General features: G+C 37.6%; 2 protein-coding genes and 1 long non-coding RNA gene across 9 annotated transcripts; 2 read left to right on the top strand and 1 right to left on the bottom strand.

Moving 5' to 3' along the window:
- Nucleotides 1–6,938: 6,938 nt before the first annotated feature.
- On the top strand, nucleotides 6,939–18,021 carry Tapas (tudor domain-containing protein 7 tapas). 6 transcript variants are annotated; one of them, XM_076828661.1, is made up of 17 exons: nucleotides 6,939–7,129; nucleotides 8,648–8,815; nucleotides 9,847–10,055; nucleotides 10,125–10,231; nucleotides 10,412–10,523; nucleotides 10,596–10,931; nucleotides 11,006–11,176; nucleotides 13,332–13,682; nucleotides 13,774–13,944; nucleotides 14,020–14,277; nucleotides 14,361–14,609; nucleotides 14,703–15,059; nucleotides 15,137–15,354; nucleotides 15,732–15,936; nucleotides 16,049–16,167; nucleotides 16,279–16,430; nucleotides 16,533–18,021. In XM_076828661.1, exons 2-17 carry the CDS (start codon nucleotides 8,734–8,736, stop codon nucleotides 16,754–16,756), a joined length of 3,321 nt encoding a protein of 1,106 aa, XP_076684776.1. In that variant the 5' UTR covers nucleotides 6,939–7,129; nucleotides 8,648–8,733; the 3' UTR covers nucleotides 16,757–18,021. The 6 variants fall into 6 exon arrangements, with proteins under 6 accessions (XP_076684776.1, XP_076684779.1, XP_076684777.1 ...); XM_076828664.1 differs by lacking the exon at nucleotides 6,939–7,129 and adding an exon at nucleotides 7,244–7,412; XM_076828662.1 differs by lacking the exon at nucleotides 6,939–7,129 and adding an exon at nucleotides 8,074–8,176.
- LOC143377447 (uncharacterized) lies at nucleotides 17,123–21,849 on the bottom strand. 2 transcript variants are annotated; one of them, XM_076828666.1, is made up of 2 exons: nucleotides 21,316–21,849; nucleotides 17,123–21,092 (listed from the first exon to the last, which is right to left on the bottom strand). In XM_076828666.1, exon 2 carries the CDS (start codon nucleotides 21,001–21,003, stop codon nucleotides 20,275–20,277), a length of 729 nt encoding a protein of 242 aa, XP_076684781.1. In that variant the 5' UTR covers nucleotides 21,004–21,092; nucleotides 21,316–21,849; the 3' UTR covers nucleotides 17,123–20,274. The 2 variants fall into 2 exon arrangements, with proteins under 2 accessions (XP_076684781.1, XP_076684782.1); XM_076828667.1 differs by having other exon boundaries at nucleotides 21,364–21,849.
- Nucleotides 21,850–21,855: 6 nt separating this feature from the next.
- On the top strand, nucleotides 21,856–23,527 carry LOC143377448 (uncharacterized). Its single transcript, XR_013087339.1, has 2 exons — nucleotides 21,856–22,526; nucleotides 23,302–23,527. It is a non-coding gene; the product is annotated as an uncharacterized LOC143377448 (long non-coding RNA).
- The last annotated feature ends 4,299 nt before the right edge of the window (nucleotides 23,528–27,826 follow it).

The following is a 27,826-nucleotide window of genomic DNA, read 5'->3' as shown; positions in this document are numbered from 1 at the left end:
AGAGGAGTTATTACCGATCGCACAAATATATAAAGAAGAAGTGGAGAAGTTATTTAGCAAAGGGCAGGATATCGTTGCCGATATTCCGCTTTATTCCTCGGTGAAGAGTTCCCTGTATAGAATTAGGCGAGATTCTCAACGCTTAATGCTGGATGCGCAGCTCTTAAGAGTGACCGCTACACCTGGTTTCTTATTCGATGCTGTAGACGAGAAGTTGATTATATTTACCTCGGGAACGAGGCGAGGAGCACGTAAATGCGAGTAGCTTTTTTGAATTCGTATAACTCACCTTGCTGTTAGAAAGTTGGTACTGAAATGAGCAGAAAGAAAAGAAACTTACCTGGAACTCGAAGTTGCGGAATAAAAGAGATATTGGAGGGAATGTTTGTTAGAATAAATATAGATTTTAATACGCTGGTCTGTGAAAAAATGTATCTAATAAATGTTAAGAGTGACTATGAGAATATCACTACGAGAGTACGAAAAGATATCCAACATCTTAGAACTGACAAAAGCTTCACTTGATTAAGCTTTATTTATTGAGCTTGATGCGCCAAGTACAAAAGAAGAGCGAAGTTTTAAATTGAGTATTAAGAGTCAGTTCGTGCATAACTTTAGAAAAATTCATGCACAGACTTGTGATTTATGATTGAAGGTCAAGAAGTTCTTGACGACAATTTTCATTGTTACAGAAAGGAAATAAAGGAATAATTATATTAATAGTTAACAGAAGAAACTTTCAGCAGCTTTTAAACGTGGAATTCTCATTAAATTGATATTTGGGCCAATTTCCAATTTGAGCAGAGTAAAGAGAAAAGATATAAAAGAAATTCACCCGGTGAATGCCGTCATTTTATTCATTCTTTATTGGATTATTATAAATGTATATGCTCCTTGTTCGCTAGATATTATTCCACTAAAAACTTACACGAAGTGGGTAATAAAGTAATTGCTACAAACCAATCTCAGTGTCACTTCCTGGTTCAAAAATTTCTCTGTGCAATGCACAGTGGTCTGGAAAGTGGAAAATCCAATTTCTGAACTTCGACTATACAATGGTTTTTTTTTGTATGAATTGACAACCCTCCAGACTTTTGAAATCCGCATATCTTTTCTTTTTCAGATGATTCTTTGATTAGATACAATATTCTGAAGACAAAATCATGAAGTTTTATGTTTTAATAAATTACTCATTATTAAAACATCGAAATACGGGTTTGCGTTATTGTATTATACTGTTATATAGATAAAGCAAGTATATTTCAGTTATTTATATGTGCGACAAGAATTCTTTAATCCTTGCACAAAGAGTACAAAGTTTATAACAATTTAAACTTTGAGAAGGCTTATAAAAAAAAATGAGTAAGAGTGTTAAACTCTTTTTACATGGAAGCATACACAATTGTTAAGAAGAGCATGTAAATTTCAAATGCAGTCTCCCGCAGTTTTCGAAACAGACGCTCCAAGTACATATTCTGAAGTCTTGAACACGTGTCGCTGCCGCACTGCAGAACGACTTGGAAGAAGCGGACTGACAAGGGAAGGTTCGCGACCTGAAAATTCATAAAATTACATGTAACTTTGTGTGCAAGTAGAGTACATCATCCGTAAGACAACCCTATTTGTTGTTGATGCCATAGTGCGGTTTTAGAGGGTGAAATCACCCCTTGAGAAAAATGCAGAAATTTCTTTTTCGTGAAATATCTCGAGAACAGTGAGAGATATCGGAAAGAAGTTTAAATAAAAGCTGCGTCTTCTTGAAAACTGCGTGAAAATAATTATCGAAAAATCCATACTTTCCAAGTTACCCCCACCACCAATCCTTAATTCGATAATTACTTTTACGCAGTTTTGTATATATAAAAAAAAATGCAAGTTTGTTTAAACTTCTTTTTGATATCTCTGACCAGTTACCGTTCTCGAGATATTCCACGAAAGAGAAAATTCTGCATTTTTCAACAAAAAATAGGTTTGGGTTACGAATGAACTATTCTACTTGCACACAAAGTTGCATCATTTTCTGAAGTTTCGAGTTGCCTATTCTAACTTCCCTTGTGACTTGTGAGTCGGATGTTTTCACTACGTGATCTTTATCTGTGTTAGTATTACCTCTTATAAACAGATACTGTAATATCGCAATATTTTTTTGTAATATATAATCATATAATAGTGAGAACGTCATGTCTTTGCAGTGTGACGCGATCGTACGCAGTTGCTGACTGTTGGTGTCGCGCGGGATTTATATATATCGTCATATCTTCTATAATTATTTATTAATCAGTGTGAAAATTGGTGAAAAACTTCCTTGTATATTAAAAAAAAACTTTGTCGCTGCAAGTTATATGTACCTCAAAATTCCCTCGATACTTTTTAACGGCGAACGTTGAAAAACATGATTTATGTCCAGTATTACTTTTAAATTAAATATTATTACATTTTTTAACATAAGGGTTTCGTGCATACATTTCACGGTTTCGCTAGAGTTTTCTGACTTTTATGTTTCAATTCTCATAACGATCCCTTAATATTTACTCGAGTTATCGCAATTTATGTTTAAAGAAATAATAATTTTGGTCGAAGAAATTTTTTTTGTTTATAATTTTTATCTCGAATACTAATGATTGGACAAACAAGCTGTAAATAGAAAAATGGTGTGTCGTGGCGAGCTTTACAACACTATATTTTTTAAAATCCAGTTTAACAACATTTAATTTTCCAATATTTCTTAACGTTTGGACAATAATTTTTCCCATTTTCGAGCGCTAATCCCCTTATTGCATCCGAGCCCTCAATTATGTGTAAAATATTTGTACTAAGAAAGCTCATTAATGAACCGAGTTATGCAAAGTTTCCTTTGGAATTACTCGCTGTACGAATACTTTTTTACACTCACTGTACCACGAGGCTCTTCCTCCGTATAACTGGTAACGTTAACTTCAATCCGAAGCATTTGGGCCCCGCATTGTTATCCTCATTACACCTCCAATAAACTGTTTGGGCCTTTTTAATCCGTGAACGGTGCGCGCCACATGTTGTACCAGTCAAAAATAACGGACGCACCTTGGACCCCTAATAAAACTTCGTTTATGGCGCTCCCCAATAATCTTCCTCTGTCCCACTTTGAATTTATTATCACCCTAAGGGGCCCTAGTGTTCGCGCATAATTTTACAGTTTAATCGTAATTTCTAATTAGATTACATTTTGCCCAACTCTGCAATCGAATGAATAAAAGAAGTAATATTGCTTTTTCTTTTTCTCATGCAGAGCCACCCCCGTTCCTGTTGCACCGCCCGTTACCCAACACCCTGTGTACAAGTATGTGAATAACAAGTTCTTCACAACGCGACAATATTTTTTACATTGTCTTACGCTCGAGGGGGTGAGAGCGAGCCCCCCGTTCAGGATCCGCCACTGAAGTGGAGGAAAATGCGCTCGCGCTGCGCACGACCGTTCCCTTATCACCCCATACGTAAGCAAATCCTGAATGGAGTGGCTGGAGTGCCTGGGCGATTAGAAGGCTCGGTTTGCGTTGGTCCCAGTCTCCGAGGGGCACCGAGGGGCTGGCCCGCTGTTCCTTTTCAGCGTGGCACCGAATTCTCTCGACAACGCCACGCCGATTCGGTTTTATGACCCACTGGTACAAAGCAGCAGAGAACGGAGAATGGGGAAAGTATCCTTTCTCCACTTTCAGGTCAGCGCCGCAAAAACCAGATGTAACATCTGTTTTCCTTCGAGCGCCGCTCAGTTTTATGGTAATCCGACGGGCGCTTTTCGCGCGGCACCATCTTTTCACGGTCCCGACTCGAGACTCTCGAGTGCTGTCGTAAATGCCACATCTGGTCCGCTCGCGTTGAAAGAACGCTTCCTAATTGTCGCGGAGGCAGGCGCCGATTTATTTCTTTTACGATTATTGGTCCCTGTGCCTGCGCGTTCTCCTGGCAATCTTTACAGTCAATGTTTATACTATTTCGCGTATTGGTAGGGTAAACTCGGGTAAGTCCGTGATGGTTTTAGAATTTGTCTATTAACTGTTAATATTCTGAAAGTGAGTCTGTGATGTAATGATAGGTCAGACGTCATGCTAACATATAATAGGTTAGCAGAAATTTACTAAGTATATTTAATTGAAAATATAGAAAATTAAATTTTCACGAGTGTGTACTGTCGTTACTCCGTGGTAGCTCTGGTAACTCCGTGATAGTAATCGCTGGCCCGATATATCACCAGCTACTTGTTTATATTATTTTATATTATTTTAGATTATTTTAAATGATTTTATATTACTTTATATTACTTTAAATGATTTTATATTACTTTATATTACTTTATATTACTTTAAATGATTTTATATTACTTTATATTACTTTATATTACTTTATATTACTTTATATTACTTTATATTACTTTATATTACTTTAAATGATTTTATATTACTTTATATTACTTTGTATTACTTTGTATTACTTTGTATTACTTTGTATTACTTTGTATTACTTTGTATTACTTTGTATTACTTTGTATTACTTTGTATTACTTTGTATTACTTTGTATTACTTTGTATTACTTTGTATTACTTTATATTACTTTGTATTACTTTGTATTACTTTGTATTACTTTGTATTACTTTATATTACTTTTCATTATGTCATATTATTTCACATTATTGTTATTTTGTGTATAATCAATCCTTTCATGATACTGTTTTATCAAGATGAAGCGCAGGAAACGAAGTTTCAGAAATTTAGGCTTAGTTTGAACGTATACACGGGCCAGAAAAAAGTTTTTTCCGATAAATCCAATGAATAGCTCTTATAGAGAAAACCCTTCTCTTTAATTTGATTTTTTTGATTATGTTGTACGATTTTTATTGACCGAGTTATTCGCGATCAAAGCAAAAAGGTACTTTTCAATTTGAACTCATGATCGTAGACAAATTTTCATGAGTGTTTTGGAAAGCTAAGAAAGTTTCCTTTCAGAACTTTTAGTTGCTAATTTAAGATTTTTTTTAATTGTATTAAATCCATTTTAAAATAATCCCAAAATTGACGAAAATGTTTTGAGTATAATAATTTGACATGTATTACGAAATTTCGGAGTAAGATCTGAAAATATTGAGGAAAATGTTTTCTCTGCATTATTCACGATTGAAAATGCTATTAATTTCCAATACGCTAAGAGACTAGCACAAAGCAAAATCATAAATTTGTTTAATATGTAATGAAGTGTAATATTTCAGGGATAAAATGTGTCTTATAATTATTTTTATATATATCCGTACTTATATAATCTTTGTGCCACTGATTCATCACCGTCCAGCCCAAGAGAGTATATTCCTTTTACGACGTAGGTGCTGGGCAAGAAGAGATTTTTTTAAATTCCATCCCCAAGGGGGTGAAAAGGGGTAAAGTGTGTTTTCACGGATTCCTCAAAATCTCTCAGGCCCGATTAAATATCAACTTGACTTTTACTTCGAAAGATTACTCACACAAATGCCTAGAAAACAATTTCAGGATTTTACCCTAATCAACCCCTAAGGGGGTGAAACGGGATGAAATGTATTTTCACGGATTCCTCAAAATCTCTCAGGCCCGATTAAATATCAACTTGATTTTTACTTCGAAATATTACCCACATAAATGCCTAAAAACCAAATTCAGAATTTGACCCTAATCAACCCTTAAGGGGGTGAAACGAGGTGAAATGTATTTTCACAGATTCCTCAAAATCTCTCAGGCCCGATTAAATATCAACTTGATTTTTACTTCGAAATATTACTCACACAAATGCCTAAAAAACAATTTCAGGATTTTACCCTAATCAACTCCTAAGGGGGTGAAACGGGGTGAAATGTATTTTCAAGGATTCCTCAAAATCTCTCAGGCCCGATTAAATATCAACTTGATTTTTACTTCGAAAGATTACTCACACAAATGCCTAAAAAACAATTTCAGGATTTTACCCTAATCAACCCCTAAGGGGGTGGTGAAAAGGGGTGAAATGTGTTTTCATTAATATCTCTTAGGCCCGAAGCGAAGCGCGGGTGTGTTTTGCTAGCGCAGGTATATATGTAGTACCTAAGTTGTAAGTATTTGATTATAGGCATACAATAAACAATTAACCTTCAAAACTTGAATTTGTCTTGCTTTACAGCTTCACAAGTCGAAAAATTAACAGTCGTAGAAAGCCTTTAAAATTCGAATTCTCGTTGCTTGAACCTCTCTTACCCGAAAACTCGATAAATCGACACCTCTATAAATCGAATATATTTTCCCCTTCCCTTGAGACACAAGTTATCGAGGTTCGACTGTATTACTTTCTACTATTTCTTTCTCATTGTTTTCAAATGCCCCCTTTCCCATAAAAAAAAAACTATTAACTACCCCAACCGACTTTTTACTCTTAAATATGATAAGGATTGCCATATAAACCCAGTTATATACAAAGACGTTACACGCAACGGATCAAGTCTACAATTACGTTCCAAGAAACGCGATACCAGAGAAGTTACTATGCAGTGACCGATAAGCAGTATCAGTTTTCGCCGTGTGACATCACCGGAGCATTCTCACGCCTGCGAAATCACAAAATAGCTAATAAATCCACTAATTAAAAATCGAACGACGATTCTCAGAAGCATTAATCATCAAATTATGATCCCGCAGAATTAAAACAGTGAATTTCCAGTGCACCCCTTTTGCCGCCAACAGTTTGAAAATCCTTCGGATGTCGCGCATCGTGCAGGAAAATCTTCGAGTGCATTTAAATAATCGATGACAATTGCATCGAATGCTCGAGGTGCGTCAAATATTGCGCGTTCCCAGTGCTGGCGCGCGATTGGCCGGTTGCGCCGTGACGCTCGCTGCGGAGAAAGAAGCCGATTGGCCCGGCGAGTGCCTCGGTCTTCCGCGGAGAGGCGATAGGCTGCGCAGTTAGCTGCAGAGGTGTAATGGAGTTTGATGGAGTTTGGAAACGAGCCTTCGTGTGTACGGTAAACAGGAGGGAATGTTAGAATCAATCGAGCCGTTGCCAAATAGCTGTCAGTGTTCAGACGGAGCGATAAAGTTCAGTGAAGTTGTAGGAAAACGTTTGTGACTTTGTTCTCGAGTGCCCAGCGATTGGGGAAAGGAGGTAAGTCTCCAATTATACGCACGCATAACGGTGGCCTAAATTTTTTTTCTCAACGAGCATTTCGTCGTTCTTCAAATCACTCTGCGCTACAATCGCGGCAAGATTGTTATAAAGTGGAGTTTACTCGGCCGCGGAATCAGTGATATTATCTCGCGCAGAATTTGCAGCAGCCGCGAGTAATTCGGCGTACAGCTGTTGCCAATGCTTTTTCAATTCGATTTTGTGTGCTCGTTACATATCATCCGGAACTATAATTGGTTTTATCAATTTATGTGACGTCAAGGTAATAGTGCAGTTATTTCAGCGAAATAAGCATGCACATTTTGGCTGGATATATTAGCACCGTTCGCGGAGTTCTATTTGGTGGATAGTTTGCCATTCAGCGGTAGTGATGCTTAAGAATTCCGCATTATTATATTTCAATAATTCTATTGAGTCTTACGAACGGTACATCGATGAAAATAGAAAGTACATGTTTTTCGCGTGCATATATTATTTCGAGTGACAAGAATATCTACTTCGATGTTGTTCGTGTATTTACTGTCTTTATAAGTCGCGTCTGTTTCCTTCTCTTTTATTTAATCGATGCAGAAAACTGAAACTAGTGAACGTTCCCATCAGACTGGTCAACTGGCAATAGTAAATACCGTGCGATTAATTGTAACCGAAAGTATTTACGCATTTGCGCAGTCGTTGAAATATCCTTTCGCTGAAGTTTCGAAAAAGAAGACAGCTACACTGCTTTCTTCTCAATATTTCAAGTCAATTTTAAGAAACTGTTTGCGTCCTGACATATTTGACAATTTCATTTATTCTTGGCGATCTCTGCAATACCGACTCGATCGCCATTTGCCGGTGTTGCTGAGTGGCAATATTCCGCGCTTACGAATTGAGAATATTAATTTATTGCGCGTGCGAATAATTCGATTTAGCCCAGCCTTGCTCGGTCAGTAACATAAAATATGGAATATAAAATACAAGTTTGTCCGACGGAATTAGTGTTCTGTTTCTTTCTTACAAGTCCACGTGACTTCGTTGCTTAATGTAGTACGTAGATTTATCAAGCATTCGTTATTTCTTTTTCTTTAAAAGAAAGTACGCCTTTCTGGCACGTGTTAGCTGAAAAATCGTATTGTGGGCTCATCTTCCTTTTATCGAGCGTGGTACATGACGATAGAACAAAGCGGTACTTGGATTTTCGGTGTTTTAAAAAACGTTTCACGAAATGAATCTGTTTGTGTCATCAGTAAATTATTGCTGCAAATAAGATTATTTTACGATTGCTGCGGTCTCGGTAGTCTTCACTTTCGTTTCGTTAACAAATGAGTTAATTCGTAATTTGTTCTTCTATAGGTAATGAACCTATAGTCACTGGACATTATTACGATTTCGATTAATCACAATATTCGAAGTATTTACTGCGTTAAATGTAATTGACTGCTAATAATTCTCATCAGTTTGTAGAATACTAATATCAGTTATAAATCTTTCTACCAACTGTTCCGTGAATGCTTTCAGGATTTTGGTTGCGGCAGTTGCAGCGTGTACATATTATTCTTATAAATTATCTTTCACCATATATAAAGTCATTTAAAAGCATCGCAATGGACAGGGAGGACGTAATAAAAAATGTGCGAGCCTGCCTGATATCGTCGAAGGGTGGTGTCAAAATAGATGACTTAAATAGTAAGTTGTTACAGGAAATATTTAACACTAATACTTCCATTAACAAAGGTATTACATTCGATTGGATAAATTTATTTGAAATTTCAATTGAAAATAGTCACCTCGCGATAGATGCTTTTGGTGTCAAGATTTCAATGCATTGCATAGTCCCAGAGGTGTATCTGCGGGTTAGGCAAGTGGGGCTCGTGCCCTGGGCAAAAAAAAACGAAAGAAATAGTGTCTCTTGAATAAATTTATTTGGATGGTTAATATTAATAGTTTACGTTCGTTATTCGTGTGCTTCGCATGTCTCTTTAGAGAGCCTTCAAAAAAAGCTTGCCGCACATTTCGGCTCCATTTGCCTCCAACTTTGGTCTTTTCCGCCCTTCAGCTCCACTTTCTTTAAAAGGATTATCTAAATTCTATATAAAATGTTTTGTGCGATGAACACTTTTAACGACAAAATAGAACAGAAGAGATGGAATTGGAATGATATGCAGGGGGTGGGAGGGGGAGGCGCAAATTCTACGCTTGCCCTAGGCACTGTTTACACTAAATACGCCACTGCATAGTCCCTCCGCTCAGATCAACCTTAAGTTCTTAATCGTATGCGCTAAATGCGGATAGGCATTCAATGCATATACGAGGCCGATCGACCGAGCCCCCCATAAATGTCCGTGACACCAAAAGGATTAAAGCAGGATATGGCTAAAGTCCGTTCGAAGTACTCTTCCTTTGATAACCTTCCTGAACTCGCGTGATTTTTCATTGCATAATGACTCGGGTGTAATTTTAAAGGGTGTAATGTATAAAAGTGTGCGGAAAGCTACTGTTGTCATCCTAAGAACTATTTAGGAAAGTACAAGGGGCGGGGTCCAGGGCTATTAATGATTTCTGAAAAATCAGCGAATTTTGTATTCGCCGGTCTGCGAGACCAACACGCGAGTTCGGGAAGGTTAAATATCAGACGAAATACAAATACCACATCGCTATGTATTTCCTAGCTTTAATAATACAGCTGCAATTGAATATTTACGTAAACTGTTTTGTAGAGGACTATATGATGCTTATTGACGAGAACATACCATTCTGGAAGTTTGGATGTTCATCGCTAGTTGACTTTTTGCACACCGTTCCTGGTATTAGAATGAGCATGAAAGGATCTGAATGCTACGCAGAGGCTATGCCTACTTCAGAATCGGCACACATTTCAAACTTAATTGCTAGGCAGAAGACAGGATCTAAGAAACCTAAGAAATTGGTAAATTCTTGAAGATTTATGTTGCTATGTTATTAGTAGTTGGAATTACATCGCTATGATATGCCGTAGATGAACACCCAAAAGTCAACGCCGTCTCGTCATCCTATGACGACAAGATCGTATAATCCGGCCACAAGAATTAATAATCATGCGCCATATTCGCAAATAATTGGAAGGTAAATAGGAATTTTAGAATAAATGTATTACGATATAAATATATTATTTTTCTTGTATTTAAAATACAAGAAGTAGAAGGGAAATTGTCGGGTTCCTTATTAAAAGATTTGCACTTTCGTTTTCGCAAAGCATCGTTGATAAATTTAAACTGGAATTGCATTCGACTATATGTTATTTAGACAAAATATACCGGTGCCTGCGATGTCGACGAAGATTACTTTTTATCAAAACAATGACAGACCGAGGTATATACAATCTAATTTCGGCGTACCACCGACATCTCCGAGTAAAGTGAGTAATATAAATCCGGCACCTAAAGTTTAATCTCCTGGCGGAGAAATAATTCTTTGTATGTACTTTCAGAGACTGAAAGACAGGCAAACGAATCTTGTACTGACAAACCAAAGTGTTAATAAGCCTAGAGACGACTCTCATCTACAGAACAATGAAAAAGTGACAACATCTGTGATAAATCAGAAACCAAAGACTGTTAATAACAATATGGAAATTCTTCCTAAAGCGAAAGCTACAAGCTTGAGCGAAAGACTTAAAGTTATTCCTAATTTACCTTCGTTGCTTAATTTACCCACCAGTATTCCCCCGCCTCAACAATCCGAAGTGTTGTCACCTCTTTCGCCTGGGCAAATTCTAGCAGACTGCAACAATAAGCCATACCAACACTCACCAGTAATCACATCGGTAAATATTTTTGCTTATGATAATCAAAAGCTACGCGTTAGTTTCTACCAATGAGAATTCTTTATCTCTTCCAGACACCGGTGACAAACATCAGAAAAATTGTGCCAAAATCGCTGCCATTGGATCCGCGAGATGAGTTACAGAGAAAAACTAGCACGCTAAGTCTTCCGGACCCTGTATATCAAATTTGCCCTATGGGGCCGAATAAAAATGCGAAGGAACGAACTGTGTACGCAAGAGTTAAGGTTCGCGAAATTTTATGCAACGTTTGATACCTATTAGAATTACTAAAAAATTAGTAGTGTAGCCTTCGTGAATGGAAACAAGGATAATTTCTGGACAGACAAGGTTTATTCGGGTTAGGTAGGAGTACATGGTTGGTCGGATAGGACGGGGCTAGAAATTCCGGAATTCAGACGTTGCGTCTCGCTGCGTTTATACAATTTTACGGGATTCTAATGTGCATATGGCACTTGACTTCATTCTGATGAGGCGTCCAGGAGTTACTCTGTACTCTCCCGTTCGATTGGCGTCCAGGTATCGTCGCCGAACTCTCCATATCGAACGGGCGTTCAAGAATATTCTCCCGTACTCTCCTCTCTTAAAACTCGAGCGTCTAAGGAGGGATCTCGGAACAGACTCCAGTACGCTCTTTCTCCAGGCAGGCGTCTAGGTATTATCGCCGAACTCTCCTGCCGGAGTCCCTAAGGCCGCGTACAGACTTGAGCACGAACGCGAATGAGGCAAGCCGAGGCAGACCCGAATGCCTCGGCCTGGACAAATTGACATTTTTCGTTCTGTGCGCCCCGCACGAGGCAAGCCAAGGCAAACTGAGGAAACTTTTATAACATCATAGAGGACATTTTATTTACAATAATTGAAAGTAAAGAATAAATTTTGATGTAATTCATGATAGTCGTTGAAACAACTCCGATCGGAGCCGCCGCACAGTGGTCGGACCCATAGAGGAGAAGTGGAAAAAACTCATAACTTCAGCATTTCTCAATATTTTTTAATTATTTTTTTCCATATTACTTCTTGAACATCAAACTTAATATGATCTTAAAGAAATAATTTAATATGATTTTTTCACAAATAGTAATATTACTAATGGCGTTATAAATTAATATTTTGACATACGTAGAAAAATTAGCTTCAAGCCGTAAATTAATAAGATTTATTAATTTCAATATAAGATGAAACAAGTCTTTAAAACAATAAATAAAAACACTGTTTTATAATTTATACTTGTTTTTATGCCACGAAAGCATTCACAGATATTACTAACAATTCTTTGTCTTGTGGCTTCGAATTTCCTTTTACGAATATATCACATGATTTTCAATATACACATTTGACATAGTGATAAATCGTTTTGTTGGAATGCATTCCTATGAGAGTAAGAATTTTGTACAAGCACGAAAATCATTCGAAACGCGCCGCGAAGAGCCGTGAATCTATTCGGGAGTCCTGCTGTACCCCCCGAAATTTCATGCGTTCTCACACTTTAAACATTAATATCAGCTAAAGTTGCAAGAAGTAGCAGCTGATTTTTGCAGGACAGTTATGTAATGGTATCTACTTTCAAAATATATCACCAAGAGAACGTAGGAACACGTAGAGCTTATTTTGTAAGCCTAAAGAAAGCAGTTCCACCCTGAAATTACACGTACCTTTCTTTCAGGCTCGAAAACATGATTTTGGTTATATATTTTTGAAAAGTATTTACGTCATACATAAGCTGATACTATACACGTTTATAATACACAATACCTTTGATTATAAATGTCCCCAAAAGTGAAAGAAAAATGTCTAAACTTCGGTTAGAAATCTGTCAGAATCCCGCTAGAATACGAGAGGTCTACTTCAGACGCATTTTTCGTCTTTTTATAGACTATAACGCAGTAGTACAGAAAATATGCGGTGCCAGTTAAAATTGGTATTTCTAAAAAAATATCAAAAATGAACATGTATAGAAGGAGGCTCAGCTTGCCTCATTTGCGTTCGTGCTCTAGTCTGTGCGCGGCCTAAGCTGTCTGAGAGTGACCGTTGGTCGTGCCGCGTCCTTTCCCTCAGAACAGCGAAGGCGAAAATGCCTTTGCGGGCCTCTAATTTATACCCGATCGTTGCTATCCGCGGCCGCAGAAATCAACAGACGCGTCGTCAAGCGCGGGCCTCGCGAGTCGCGGTTCCACGCCCGCACGTCTCTGCTCACGGGCGGCCTACAAGCGTGTTCGGTAAACTTCTCGATATGCTCGGCATTTCTTGAAGCTTCTTTTTCTACAAGCTACAGTAGAGTATTGTTCGATCATTTTTGGCTAACATCAAACAATACCACAGACAGTCAAAAAGTAACAGCTCTAAGCTTTCAGTAGTACTAAGTAACATACCCATTTACAGGTTGGTCCACATTCATATTCAAATTATCCGGACGACGCACGTACCGAAGAGGAAGCGGAAAAGATGGCAGCGAGATTGGCTTTGCAAGACCTCACTGAAAAATACGGATCGCCTTTTACTCTCAACGAAACTAAAAACAGACACATAATAAGGGATCGAGTCTTGTTCATAGTAGATGCTCACCCCAATGGTATTTTCATGCACCAGGTGCCCATATATTACAAGCAACAATATAGGGAAACTTTGCCGAAAAGTTGGGAAAAGATTATCGAAGAGTGTGCGGCAATAGTCGTAGAAAAGGGTGTTGATAATTCGATAATCCTACGCCGCTACGTGCCGCCCATTGACCCGGTAAAATAATAATATTCAACATATTTTACATCCTCCAATCTGTATAGAAATTTGCGAACGAGGCAAGACTATCTGGTAAATTTGCTTTCAGCCACGAGAGACAACTCCATCGAAGACTCCGGACAAAGTACAACTGCATCCAATTGGACGGGCCGAACCTGGACAATTGGAACTGCCAGACGATGTGTTCTGGATCGTATACATTACGTGCGTTATAAGTACGATTGAGGTTTGGGTTAGAATCGTAGGGGACTCGTACAGCGTAAGTGAGGAACATCTTCCATCTGCAATCTTCCTTCCCTGAGTTTCCTGAAATTTATTCACGATTTATCCGTAGGAGGAATTTGATACCATGACAACAGAAATGGCCCAGCATTACGGTAAAATTCAGCAACCTGCGAAATCAGTGCTAATCGAAATCGACAATTATTACGTTGTTTTCGAAGACGATTCGTGGCACAGGGTTCGCTGTATAGACTACGATTCCGCGACTGGAATAGCTACCGTTTCATTTATCGACCACGGCGACGCGGATAGTTTCCATCGCAGTAAATTGCACGTCCTGGAGAAACAGTTCTGTGTGCTTCCCGCTCAGGTATAATTATTGTGACTTTTATGACGGTAGATTTAAAAAAAAAAGGGATTCTTCGTTAAACAGTTGATTGAATTATGTATCAGGCACTGAGGATGTGTTTTTCTGGATTGGAGGACTTCGGCGATTGCGACAGCATTCAGCCCAAAATTGAGAAGCTTATACACGACCGCGCACTTTACGTTGAGATCGTTAACCGCGACGAGAAAGATATGGACGGACCATTTATAACGGGTGTGTTTTACGATACACACGGAGACAACGATATTAATCTGAATTCAGAATTGTCCAAGCAGATTTTACAGCAAATAGTGGTTGCTCCTATATTTGACGTTGTAAGTACTGGCCATTCTATTTGTGGAACTATGGATATGCTCGACGGTAAACGAAAGGAGTATGATTTTGAATCATTGTTCTGTTACTTCAAGGCGGGGCAAGTATCCGAAGTATTCATTTCCCACGTGGAAGAGGATGGCGATGTTTTCGTTCAAGTGCAGTCCGAGAGTATGAAGATTTTAGTCAGTTTGCTGAATCGGTTAATAAGCACTGGTTTAAACGAGCAGGAAGTTAAGAACTGCGCTGTAACGACAGTGGACGTTAGTAAGACATATTTCGTGTGCGTGGACAACAATTGGTACAGAGGGAAGATAGTTACTCCCTCGGACAATACCTACAATCAATTATCGGCATTCTTAATTGATTTTGGTAAAACTGTGATTACGACGAAGGAGAATCTGCTCTCTCTGGAAAGGTTATCTGAAATTTTGGCAAAGTTCCCGGCACAGGTAAGTGAAACAATGCTTATAAACGTTTACACAGTATAGAGAAACGAGATTCAATCTTACATGCTTCTGTAAAATAGGCGTTAAAAGTGCATCTTCATAACATTGATAAATCAATGTTCAATGAAGCGATGATTGCAAGACTCACAGAACTTGCTCCCAAAGGTGAGCCACTTTTGGTGAAAGTGGTGTCACCTGGGAATAAAGTACCAGTCGTAGAATTATTTAAAAGGATTCAACCCAGCAATATGCTCGTTTCTATTAATCACACTCTGACGCTTGAAGAAGAGTTGGCGAGGTATGATATACGAAACACGTTTAGGGGCCGTCCTTAAATTACGTAAATTCCCCCCTGTTACATAATATCTTTGACATTGCATTTATTCAGTTATTAAAATTCCTTTAAATAGTTATATAACTCAATTAACTCGGTTTCAGGAAGTTTAAACTAAAATTACTTTTCTGGAACATTAATGGTAGAATTTGTATTTATAGAAAAGTAGGTAAAAAAAATATTACGTAAGACGCTACCTGACTCCCCCCCTTACAAAAATGCAAGAAATTCGTGAACCCTCCTCCCAAAAAAGCTTTACGTAATTTAAGGACGACTCTTTATAATGTGATCAGGAAAATAATGGACTAACAAATAATGGTTGCTTCTTGAATCATTCTCAGATCGCAAGGAGATGGCAATAATAACACGAAACCGAGGAAACGTATAGAACGCGCAAATTCTAGACTCACCGAAGGCGAAGAGGTGAAGTTGTTGAAACCACCAAAAATCTCTGGTATTGGCGAATATTTCGATGTGCATGTCTCGATGGCAGCCCATCCTGGGAATTTCACTATTCAGCCGTTCGACGATAATCGTTCTTTAGAGGTAAATATTACACCGCGCGTTTCAAATGTTACGCTTAACGAGTAAAAATGATTGAGATCTCTTCTCGAGGCGTAGTGTTCAAAGAGAATAATCGACGTGCTCGTGTTTCCAGACAATGATGATGCAATTGCAAGAGACTTGTCGAGCGTACAAGGGACCTGTTCCAACCGTCGAGACAATAAGGGAAGGTAAACTTTACGCGGCTAAGCACACTGATGGGAATTGGTATAGGTATAAATAAAAGCAATTCATAAGCATACATCTTTTTCCGCATTTAGTTCCTCTGTATCAACAATGCTGAGCTTTACGAATGATTCTTATCTGTTTTTAATTATTTTCAAGGGTGTGCGTTTCGGGTGTTATGAAAGAGCAGATGGTTAGCGTTTACTTTTGCGATTTCGGAGATGTGTCTGTACTGCCACTAGATAAATTGCAACCGTTGAAAAGTCAATTCTTAGAACTCCCGTATCAGGCTATTAAAGCGAGACTGGCTGGTATGTAAATTATTTTCTTGCTTCTTTAGTTCTCCTTTGATTTTCACACGCAGGCGGACAAAAATGTTTTACTTTGTGAAATTCTGTTGACAATTCAAACAGGCATACAACCGGTTAACCGCGATTGGACTGTTGAGGACAGTATGTGGTTTCAAGACATGGTCGTGGAAAAAAATTTCGTGTCGATAGTTGTCGAGTCGACATCTGACGGACTCACCCCAGCCGAGACTGTATTGGGTTTAAAATTGGTAGACGTTAAGACGTCCGAGGACATTTACATTGATCGACTCTTAGTTGAGGAAGGCCGAGCCAAGTTCGTTGACTAAATCATCCATATACATACGTAGTGTGCATATTTGGATACCCGACAGAACGAAAGATTCACATAAATGAAACTACCAGGCGGAGATTAGTTTCCGAGGTTCTCGTATAAACTACGCATATCTACGCTTTGTACAACTTTGTACAATCCCAAATGTTTTATGCTCGAGGACATAGTTTGTATATAAAAAAAATAATCTTTCTACCTACTAGTATTTACGAAACACTCGGATTTCAGTGGTTATGAGCAGGCAGAAGCGCAAGCCAAGAATAGGTGAAAACTGTATAGATATGTACGCACTTACCATGTGTACATATAATACGTATTATCTTTCTTTGACATCTAGCTTTATAACGTCCCTGGGAAACCATTGTTTTTTTCCTTTTTGCTTCTTGCATAATAATTTATTAACTTAAATTCTAAGAAATATATATACGTATACATATATATTATAGTAGATATGTATTTCTTAGAGTTACCTCTTTATATGTTATATAGAGTAATTTACGCGTGCGCACACGCTCCCCGCATATTTTTGTTGATTTATTCTATTTTTCCATACGAGTTTGGTTATTTAACATCTTTATTTTTTTTACTATGTGTTGAAGAGCAGTATTGCTGCGTAATAATCTGACTGTGGCATATGAAAGACTACAGAGATGATTCGGCGAGAAATAGCATTCCATTTTTTCACCTGTAATAGGATGATCGCTCATTTATTGTTCGTTTTTTTTTTTAAATACATAATTCTTCTGCGTTAGGATGCTAATAAACGATACAAGCTTCCAGTGAATGTAGGATTTTCTGTTCTGTATGTGATAGACAGTTTTATTACTTGATACTGATTTCCGCACTGCTGCGGTTCCCTTTAGTATTGTCGGCTAATGTTGTTTAATTTAATTCGTTCGAAACAATTTGATTACAATATATCCGAGACAATTATCCGCACGTAGTATGTCTTCTTTTAGCCGTTTGTAGTTTGTACGAAGGTGAGACTTTATTGTATTGGTGTAAAGTATTCGTGCGACAAGTTGATCTTCGGAAGCCATTTATTTTTTCAAGATTTACGTTAGATTTAAAACACGTATGCGACGTTCCAATAAAATATAATATTACAGGTATTAGCGGATTATAATGTTTTGCGAGAAATATTTTTCAGTTTGTCAAATTAGTAAGACGATATTATAACTTAATGTTACGTTGCGGTAATATATTATTTTTGATAATAACTTGATAAAAGGTGCCAATAAATATTAATGTTTACATGAATGAATGTTAGTTGGATTATTTCAGACGATTCGTTTCCTTCGATTCTATATTAACAAATTACATAGAATGTCAGCAGTAAATATATTTAAAAAAAGGTATGCCGATTTAATTCTTATATTGTAGATTCTTTATAGTATACTTGTCATTTGTAAATAGGGTAAACGATACAGTAGTTGACCACCTAAGAGCTTCAGTTTAGGTAAACGCTGTGGAATAAGTAACTTGAATTTTATAAATGGAGTTTTGTTATATCAGACGGATAGAGAAGTATCGAAAATGAGCATAACACCAAAGAAACTTTGAGAAATCTGTAGTTTCGATGTAATGCTATTATAAAGAAATAACTTAAAATTGTAGCTAGTTGTGACATAGTTGTTGACAATTTCATGTGCTCTCATTAGCTTCTCATTCGTTTTTTTTTTGGCTCCTTAGATTTCTCTCTTATCTGCTCTATATTTCTTCTTCTTCTTTTTGCATCTCTGCCTCTTTCGTTTCCTTTTCTTTTTTTTTCTTTCGTCAAGCGCCTTTGATCTCCGAATTATCGTACTGACTTCCGGACCAATGAAAAATCAGAAGTCAGACATTGCCCCGTGCCTCCAAAGATCTAAATCAATTTTCATCGCGGTCTTTCAGCACGAAAATTACGAGTGGTCAATAACTGTATTACCGTGCATTCGTCGAACCAGTACTAAATGGCGACTTCAATAGAACCCCCCCCCCCCCCTCCAAAATAACATAATCACGTTCGGCACGACTGGAAGTATGACGAATGTTAACATTGGGCCATTGTCACCTGTTATAATCAATGGCATTCACGGCAAACAAAATTGAACAATGATTATACAGTGATTAAAGAAGTCGCCGCTCTAAAGATGCCCGCTAAGCCGTTACCTTCTTTGAGAGTTGAAATTACGCGTTTTCCTTTCTGACTTTGGCTGAAACGAAAGGTAGGACTGTCTTTTCTGATCAAAGTGCATCATTGATGCGGAATCGCGCAGATTCATTAGACTATGGCGGCAGAAATTTGAAGCGGTCAACTTCTGTACCCTGGTCAATAACTGTATCGTTTACCCTATGCAGGTACAAGTTTTATAACGATATTTTTAAATTTATTTGAAAATTATTTTTATTAAAAAATTATATTAGTCGATTTTTATATATCTTCGTAGCGTTTTAAGGATCGTATACCCCCAGCTACAACTTAATGATATTGTTTTAAACTGTACTTTGTATCTGACATATTATTTCGAATGTGTACTGGATATTTGAAAATCCCTCGATCGGTCGAAATGTAGAATATTAATTAAGAATAATATTCTATAGGCTTCACTGTTATATATATACATAGTCGTTATACAGAAATCTTTTGTATCTTTAAAGAATTCACTTCGAACGTTAATCTAAACAGTAAGTTACCAATTCTTTTTGTCTCCTTCTTTTACGTACTATCCTTCACACCCCCAAACTTTCATATACTTATAATTATGTGTCTTCACATTTAGCTTTACATTTATGTAGGAACACACCAACACGTCCTATTTTATCCGTATTAATTTAACCCTTCGTTGACACACCTCCTTTTTCGATCAACGTTGACATACCTGGGTGGCTCACACCCAGAGCAATGTTTGAACAACTGCCATTTTCATCTAAAGAATCCAATCGTCATAAAAAAAATCATGGATCAGTTTTAAGGTCTCTAGAATATATTCCAATAGTTTTTTTTATTGAAATTTAATCACAGTTTTTGTAAAAAAATTCTAGATTACCACATGTCCAGAAAAAACGAAGAAAATCTTTAAATAATTGTAGCTTTTACAAATTTCAATATTGGAAGCTAAAAATCTACAGAGTTGTTGCTCGGATATAATATTTTGAGAGAGAAAAATAGTTTGTAAGTCATCTTTGGAGGGAAGGTATTCATTTTGCACATAGAAGATACAGAGCGTTAAAATCAGCTTATGGGTGGCTCACACCCAGAGTGTCAACGCATACCCTTTCAGAATTTACGTAAGAATATATTTCCCTATATTCTGTATCACAAACATACATAGCATGGACGATATACTTCTTTTACATCCATTGATATTTCTCACGATAGGATGGTGATATCTTTCTTATTAATATTTAAATTCACAGACATATATTGACTTTCATATGGGAATCGAACTTGTTTCTTGGGACATCGTAGGTAATACGTGAGGTAGGCGTTGAAAGAATGTACAGTAGATTTAGGGAAACACCAGTCAGGCGTTATACTATGCTAGGCTTGCTAGCAGACTGCACGTTGCTACGCGTGATACTTCTCGTTACTGGTCTCGACTGATTCTTCGATGCCTTTCTTTGTAAGCCCACAGAGTTCCTTTTTTGTTTCAATTCTAATACGCTTTTCCTCTTTTTAATATTCATCATATTTACATATGTTCGAGGTACAGGTATTTGAAGTATCGTCCTCTGCTTAGACGAGCATGGCGCATTGCTGCCAGGAGTGTGCTGCGATTGAGACGAACCATGACTCCTCTCTACCATACGCTTCTTCTTCTTGTAATATATCTTAGACCTCAGGGACACTACGGCTCGAGGATTCTCTTTGAGCCTGCGCGTGGACACCGACCACGCGTCTTTCGTTTTTGCTCTTACGAACTCGAAAGTCTGTAATTTTGTTAGATTGGGGAATCTTCTGGTTACTAAAACCTTCACAAGATTGTCCATGAATGTCAGCCGATCCTGGGTATTCATGAAATTATACACCACACATTTATGTATGGTCTTGTACTTGGGATTCTTTATTTTGTACGTGTGTACCGCACAGCTACGATTGGCCTTTAATTCGGACGCTTCTTTCTCAGCCACTAGGCATCTGTTAGTATGCGTGTTAGCCATACTTGTGACGCAGGTAACGGTATTGGTCTCGTTTAGGATTTTTGCATATATTACTCTCTTCTGATCACCGATAGATATCACAAATTGATTGTTGTTCATTATAATATGACTTATTCGACAGGAACGCTGTATAGTGTTACGGTAATATTCGACTGTTATTTAACATTATTCTTAACATATTAAACTACCTGCAAAGAAAATGACTTGCAATAAATTTAACACGTATACAACATTAACGCTATGCCTTTTTTTTTAAAGTACAAATGTATTTGGAGAAAATTAAGCATTGCGAGTACAATTGAAAATACATAAACTACTGTTGTAGTTCTTTAATAAAATTTAAATAAATACTATGCAACATCGACACAGACATAAGAAAGTGCTGTCTAGAAGATTCATAATGTTACATACAGTATGAATATCACCGTCATCTTCTTACTGGAAGGTAGAGTGGCATACCTAAGTACGTTATAAGGAATTCTACATTGAAGTAAAACGACGTGGAGCAGTACGAGCTTTTCTTAGTTTTCCACGGATGGTTGAAGAACGAATCTTACAAGCTTTTAACGGACAAACGTCTTCGTGTGTCTTTACTCGTTCCGTTTTTATTGATTGGTATGATGAATAATGCGCAATTGCATCCAACTGCGGACAGCGCGTATTGAGAAGCGCACGCGTTGCGCTAATAATTGTCGATCATTACGTTTATCACGCGTCGGTGTATGAAGACGAACTTTCGTAACTCGGCGACGCGACATGCTGCGCATTAAGGGGGTAGACACGGGTAATGCAGCGCGCTGTATACCGACACAATCTGGCCCGAAACATGGGTTCGGGATTTTTCGTTTTTCGTCCTTATATGAGCAGATTTGGGGCTGGGCGAGGTCTCATTCGAAAGAGGAAGGTTCAATGCGGAGCGCTCTGCTCATGGTTCAACGAGATTGTGTTGATATGTAATAATATCAGTGTCCAAAGTAAAGCAATAGTCGACAAAATATACCCGCAGAATCCAAGCATTTTTAGGTCACTAAAAGAGTTTTGTGACTCAAACGGTGAGCAGAGCGCTCCGCATTGAATCTTCTTCTTTCGAATGAGACCTCTCCCAGACCAAAATCTGCTCATATAAGAACGAAAAACGAAAACTCGTGACTACATTCCCAAATCAGAGTTCCGCCATATTGGCGATAATACATAGCAAGTCACGTGACAAACTTAGTTGAGGTAGTAGATACGAGATGGCGCCTACTCGGGAGGACTGCCAACGTGGATTCATAGCAAAACTGAAGCGATAGCTGGATATACGAGCCACGATAAAAGCATGATGGAGTCAATGTATGCATTTTCAGACGATTGTAGGTTAGGTTATATTCATTTTAGGCATACATTGACATAGGAACTGCTGGGAATTGTATACATTTACTAAATTAACGCTTTTATCGTTACATATACATCACTTGAAATCGCTGTCGTATTTATGTCATAGTAATTCAGGCAGTTAGAACAACAACGGACTAACCTTAAAAAAAAATTTCCTATTGTACATCGATGGCTTACAATTAGTGCACACATATTGTATGTCCACTTTTAGCGTTTTTGAGAAAAACAGGTTCAAACATTCAATGGTACTTTATAATTACATAAATACTTTTTGCATTATTGTAATATAGGTATCACTGAAAGTATGTAATTAGTAGTATAAGTTAGAATCTACAAAATTATAATAATAACTCGACAATAATGCTTGGAAGTTGGACATGCTATTGTAACCAAGTACAGAGGAGGACATACTATACTGAATGATATTATATAAAAATGAATGAAAGGAATAATACTGGAAATAATCTCACTTCAATATTATATTTATTTTTAAAGTAACAGGAATAAAAAAGTAATTCGTGGTAGATATAGGAACACTTTAAATTTTTTTTATTTATTGTTACATTTTTCCAAGACTATTTTCATCCAGTAACGTCTCCGGAGGGCAAATCGAAGAGCGAGAAGTGGCGCAGATGTTTCGAGACAGTGACTGTTTAACAAAGAGACGCAGAATTTTGGAGCGCATTATTCCCTTTACTAATATATTTTCATACGTGACAAACTGTTGTAACGTTTCTCCCATGTTCAATAATAGACAAGTCAAGTTACTAAAAATATTTTTCAAGTTACTAATATATTATACATTTCCTATGTACTTTACTGATATGTTAGTAGAATTGTACAGCGTTGAGATGTATTTTACATGAAATAAAGGGGAATTGTCTTAAATTAGGAAGATAATTATATTCTTTATATGTTTTGCCTGAAATTAGTTGTATTTTCTATAATAGACAAATCTATTTGTTGTATTTTCTATAATAGACAAATCAGATTGCTAAAAATATTTTCTTCTTGTTACAGATTAACCTTGGGAACATTTCTCGGTAGACAGGATTGAGGAACTTTAAGTGAGACAAATGATGGAAAGCTGATAGTGATTTTATACATAAAATGAAGTGAAATTATATATTTTATACTTAATAATAATACAATATTAATCAGCATTCATTTCTACATACTTATATTAATTTATTGTAACACTGTAAAAGCCTTTTCTGCAAATAAAGTGGGAAAAACTTGAAAAGAACTGTATTATTATTTAGAAATACCTTTTACATATTCCTATCCAAATTCCAAACCTTTGCAGCTTCGATTCGCAACTTTAAAGGTGACGCCTTTGAAACTGAAATTCAGAATACCTCTTTTCGCTTCATGTTCTTCTGATACCTGGGCCAAAATCTGGCCAAAAATTTCAGAACGCACAAAATTTGGCTTTGTAACAGGAGAACATGATGTCGAAAGAGGTGGCACTAAGTAATGTCTTCGGAGAGAGAATCGAGGATGCCTTCGAAGCTGAAATTCTGAATACCTCTTTTCGCTTCATGTTCTCCTGATACCTGGGCCAAAATCTGGCAAAAAATTTCAGAATGCACAAAATTTGGGCTTCGTAACAGGATAACATGACTGCGAAGGAGGTGGCGCAAAGTAATGTCTCCGGAAAGCGAATCGAAGACGCAGAACTATTCGAAACAGAAGTTCCGCTGAAATTTAGGATACCTTCTTGCCGCCTCATGTTCTCCTGATACATATTGGCCAAAACCTGGCATAAATTATCAGAACGCACAAAATTTGGGCTTCGTAACAGGATAACATGACTGCGAAGGAGGTGGCGCAAAGTAATGTCTCCGGAAAGCGAATCGAAGGCGCAGAACTATTCGAAGCAGAAGTTCCGCTGAAATTTAGGATACCTTCTTGCCGCCTCATGTTCTCCTGATACATATTGGCCAAAACCTGGCATAAATTATCAGAACGCACAAAATTTGGGCTTCGTAACAGGATAACATGACTGCGAAGGAGGTGGCGCAAAGTAATGTCTCCGGAAAGCGAATCGAAGACGCAGAACTATTCGAAGCAGAAGTTCCGCTGAAATTTAGGATACCTTCTTGCCGCCTCATGTTCTCCTGATACATATTGGCCAAAACCTGGCATAAATTATCAGAACGCACAAAATTTGGGCTTCGTAACAGGATAACATGACTGCGAAGGAGGTGGCGCAAAGTAATGTCTCCGGAAAGCGAATCGAAGGCGCAGAACTATTCGAAGCAGAAGTTCCGCTGAAATTTAGGATACCTTCTTGCCGCCTCATGTTCTCCTGATACATATTGGCCAAAACCTGGCATAAATTATCAGAACGCACAAAATTTGGGCTTCGTAACAGGATAACATGCCGTCGAAAGAGGTGGCACTAAGTAACGTCTTCGGAGAGAGAATCGAGGATGCCTTCGAAGCTGAAATTCAGAATACCTCTTTTCGCTTCATGTTCTCCTGATACCTGGGCCAAAATCTGGCAAAAATTTTCAGAATGCACAAAATTGGGCTTTGTAACAGGAGAACATGCCGTCGAAAGAGGTGGCACTAAGTAACGTCTTCGGAGAGAGAATCGAGGATGCCTTCGAAGCTGAAATTCAGAATACCTCTTTTCGCTTCATGTTCTCCTGATACCTGGGCCAAAATCTGGCAAAAATTTTCAGAATGCACAAAATTGGGCTTTGTAACAGGAGAACATGCCGTCGAAAGAGGTGGCACTAAGTAACGTCTTCGGAGAGAGAATCGAGGATGCCTTCGAAGCTGAAATTCGGAATACCTCTTTTCGCTTCATGTTCTCCTGATACCTGGGCCAAAATCTGGCAAAAATTTTCAGAATGCACAAAATTGGGCTTTGTAACAGGAGAACATGCCGTCGAAAGAGGTGGCACTAAGTAACGTCTTCGGAGAGAGAATCGAGGATGCCTTCGAAGCTGAAATTCGGAATACCTCTTTTCGCTTCATGTTCTCCTGATACCTGGGCCAAAATCTGGCGAAAATTTTCAGATATCTCTAAAATCAGGCTTTGTAACAGGATAACATGACGTGGAAAGAGGTAGCGCAAAATAATGTCTCTGAAGAGAAGTAGAAGCGTTGAACGAAAGTCGATAGAGTTTGAGAGTATTGAATGGCATATTTAAAGTAGTGCTTTAATGCGAAGATGTTTAAAACCACTCTGCGTGGAAGGATCTTTTTATGTGTTCTTTTTAGCATATCTTTTATATGTGATTTGGAATAGGAAGGAGTAAGTAGTGCTCGTTAAATAAAAAAACTCTTTTACCACTTAACTGCAATTTATTCAAATAAGTGAAATGCAATACAATGAAATGTTACAAGTGTAACTGTTTTAGGTCTGGGTTAGGGGAGGGTTAGGGGTATCCGTTAGGGATTTCTCCACGAAAAAAAAAAAAAAGGTCTAGGTGAGGGTTAGGGGTATCCGTTAGGGATTTCTCCACGTAAAAAAAAAAAAAAAAAGGTCTGGGTTAGGTCTGGGTTCGGCTGAAGCAGTGTCTTGTGCAAATTTCATATCAATGAACCCAGTCGAAAATGCAGCCGGTTTAACGTCTTTTATGTGAAAATTCCTTACCTGTAAAGCAGAAATATACACGATTAATAATCGCTCTAGTTACAGTATGTGAGATTAGTTACATCGCATTGGCACACTCTAAACTCTAAACATGTCACACATATACAAGCACGCACACACGCACAGCATTTCAACAGATTTCAGAGTAGGTAGTTGCTGAATTGGCCGCTTCTCGTGTCGCACCCAACGTTACCGACTGATTCTAAAATAAGATTACAGTGCTACGAGTGGTAGGAATTATTATTAAATCTTACCGGAAACATAAAATCTAAAACGACTAATTTCAACCAACATGTTGCACAATAAAATTATTCCCTTTACTAATATATTTTCATACGTGACAAACTGTTGTAACGTTTCTCCCATGTTCAATAATAGACAAGTCAAGTTACTAAAAATATTTTTCTTCTTACAGGTTTTAACTTCGGAATATTTCGACGGAATGATGGAAACCTTGATAGTAATCACAAGAAAATAGTGACTTTATATACCTTATACTTTATTGTAACACTGTAAAGGCCTTTTATGCAAATATATTGAAAGAAACTTGAAACAAACTGTATTATTATTCAGAAATACCTTTTACATATTCCTATCCATATTTCAAATATCTATGGTATTTCCTTAAGAATACCATAGATTTCCTTTGTTAATAAGACGATATTGAAGAAAATTTTGCAACTAGTGTCCACGGAATACTATTCAGAAATTACAAGCTTCCAGTCTTTCAAAAGCATCACATTAACCGAGAACTGTTTAAAGGCCCTTGAAAGGCGTAGCTCTTGTTTGCTACTTTAAGGCGATGCCTTTGAAGCTGAAATAGCCACTAAACATTTGTTGTCATATAGCATATATTTAGGTTATATTTTCTGTCATTTCGAGGAGCCGACCACATAATAATCACGCGTATCCAGTCTGCGCATTTTCACTAGCCCAATTCAACATTCAATACAATTTTGTATATATAATGTTTGTTGATAACTGCTTTCTGCAGAGGACGTGTAATAAGTGTATTTCATGTTCTGTTTCGGTGCTTTGCTAATAAAAAAATGTCTAACCTAACAAATTTCATTTTCTGGGGACATTCCCTCATCTATTTTCCCTTTTCACTTAGAATTCCTTACTGCTAACGTAGAATATTGTAGCATAAGCACATTTGAAGTAATTGAAATGTACAATGAATTTTCTACGTTTACAGTACCAGCCGACTTTCCGTTTAAATTTTTATAAGTATAACGGAACAGCTGAGAATTTCTTTCCTTATTCAGAATAGAATACAGAAATAGCAAACAGCTCCCTCTCGCGTTCACCGGGTAATCGTCGATCTATCGGTATTACCATTTCTGTGTAGGAAAAAATGCTGTAATACCGACCTGCCGAATCGGCCAGGTCACGTGACGTGTCTACCCCCTTAAGCGCCCAAACTCACCTCAACGTAAATTATACAAGGAAAGAGTACGCTTCGTATTATACGATACCATCTAAAAAATTAATCGATACAGCTACAACAGAAATATGTTCGTTGCAACGAAATCGCTTGATAGCAGTCAACTGTACCCCCACGATTTAACGAGCATTCTCGCAACTGATGCAAAATATGAAAATTGATACTACCCAAGGTTCCCTCAATCTCTGCAAAATTTCCTGCACGAATATCTCGAATCCATATCAAAATATCTTCCAGCAAAGGGACGACATAAAAATTTGACCTGAAACGCACCTTCCGTTCCCACCCTCGACTCTGATCTACACGGTACTGCAGCGATCTGCCTGCGCCCCTTGAATTCCGTCGCCCTCTCTGCACCAGCAATTAAGCCTGTTACGAATATTCGAATATTCTAAGTATTCGAATTTCTGAATATTCTCAGTATTCAAATTTCCGAATATTCTATGTATTCGAATTTCCGAATAATCTGAGTATTCGAATTTCTGAAT

This window comes from Andrena cerasifolii, chromosome 16, assembly GCF_050908995.1.
Source record: "Andrena cerasifolii isolate SP2316 chromosome 16, iyAndCera1_principal, whole genome shotgun sequence".
NCBI lineage: Eukaryota > Metazoa > Arthropoda > Insecta > Hymenoptera > Andrenidae > Andrena > Andrena cerasifolii.
This window is presented reverse-complemented; position numbering and strand designations above follow the sequence as displayed.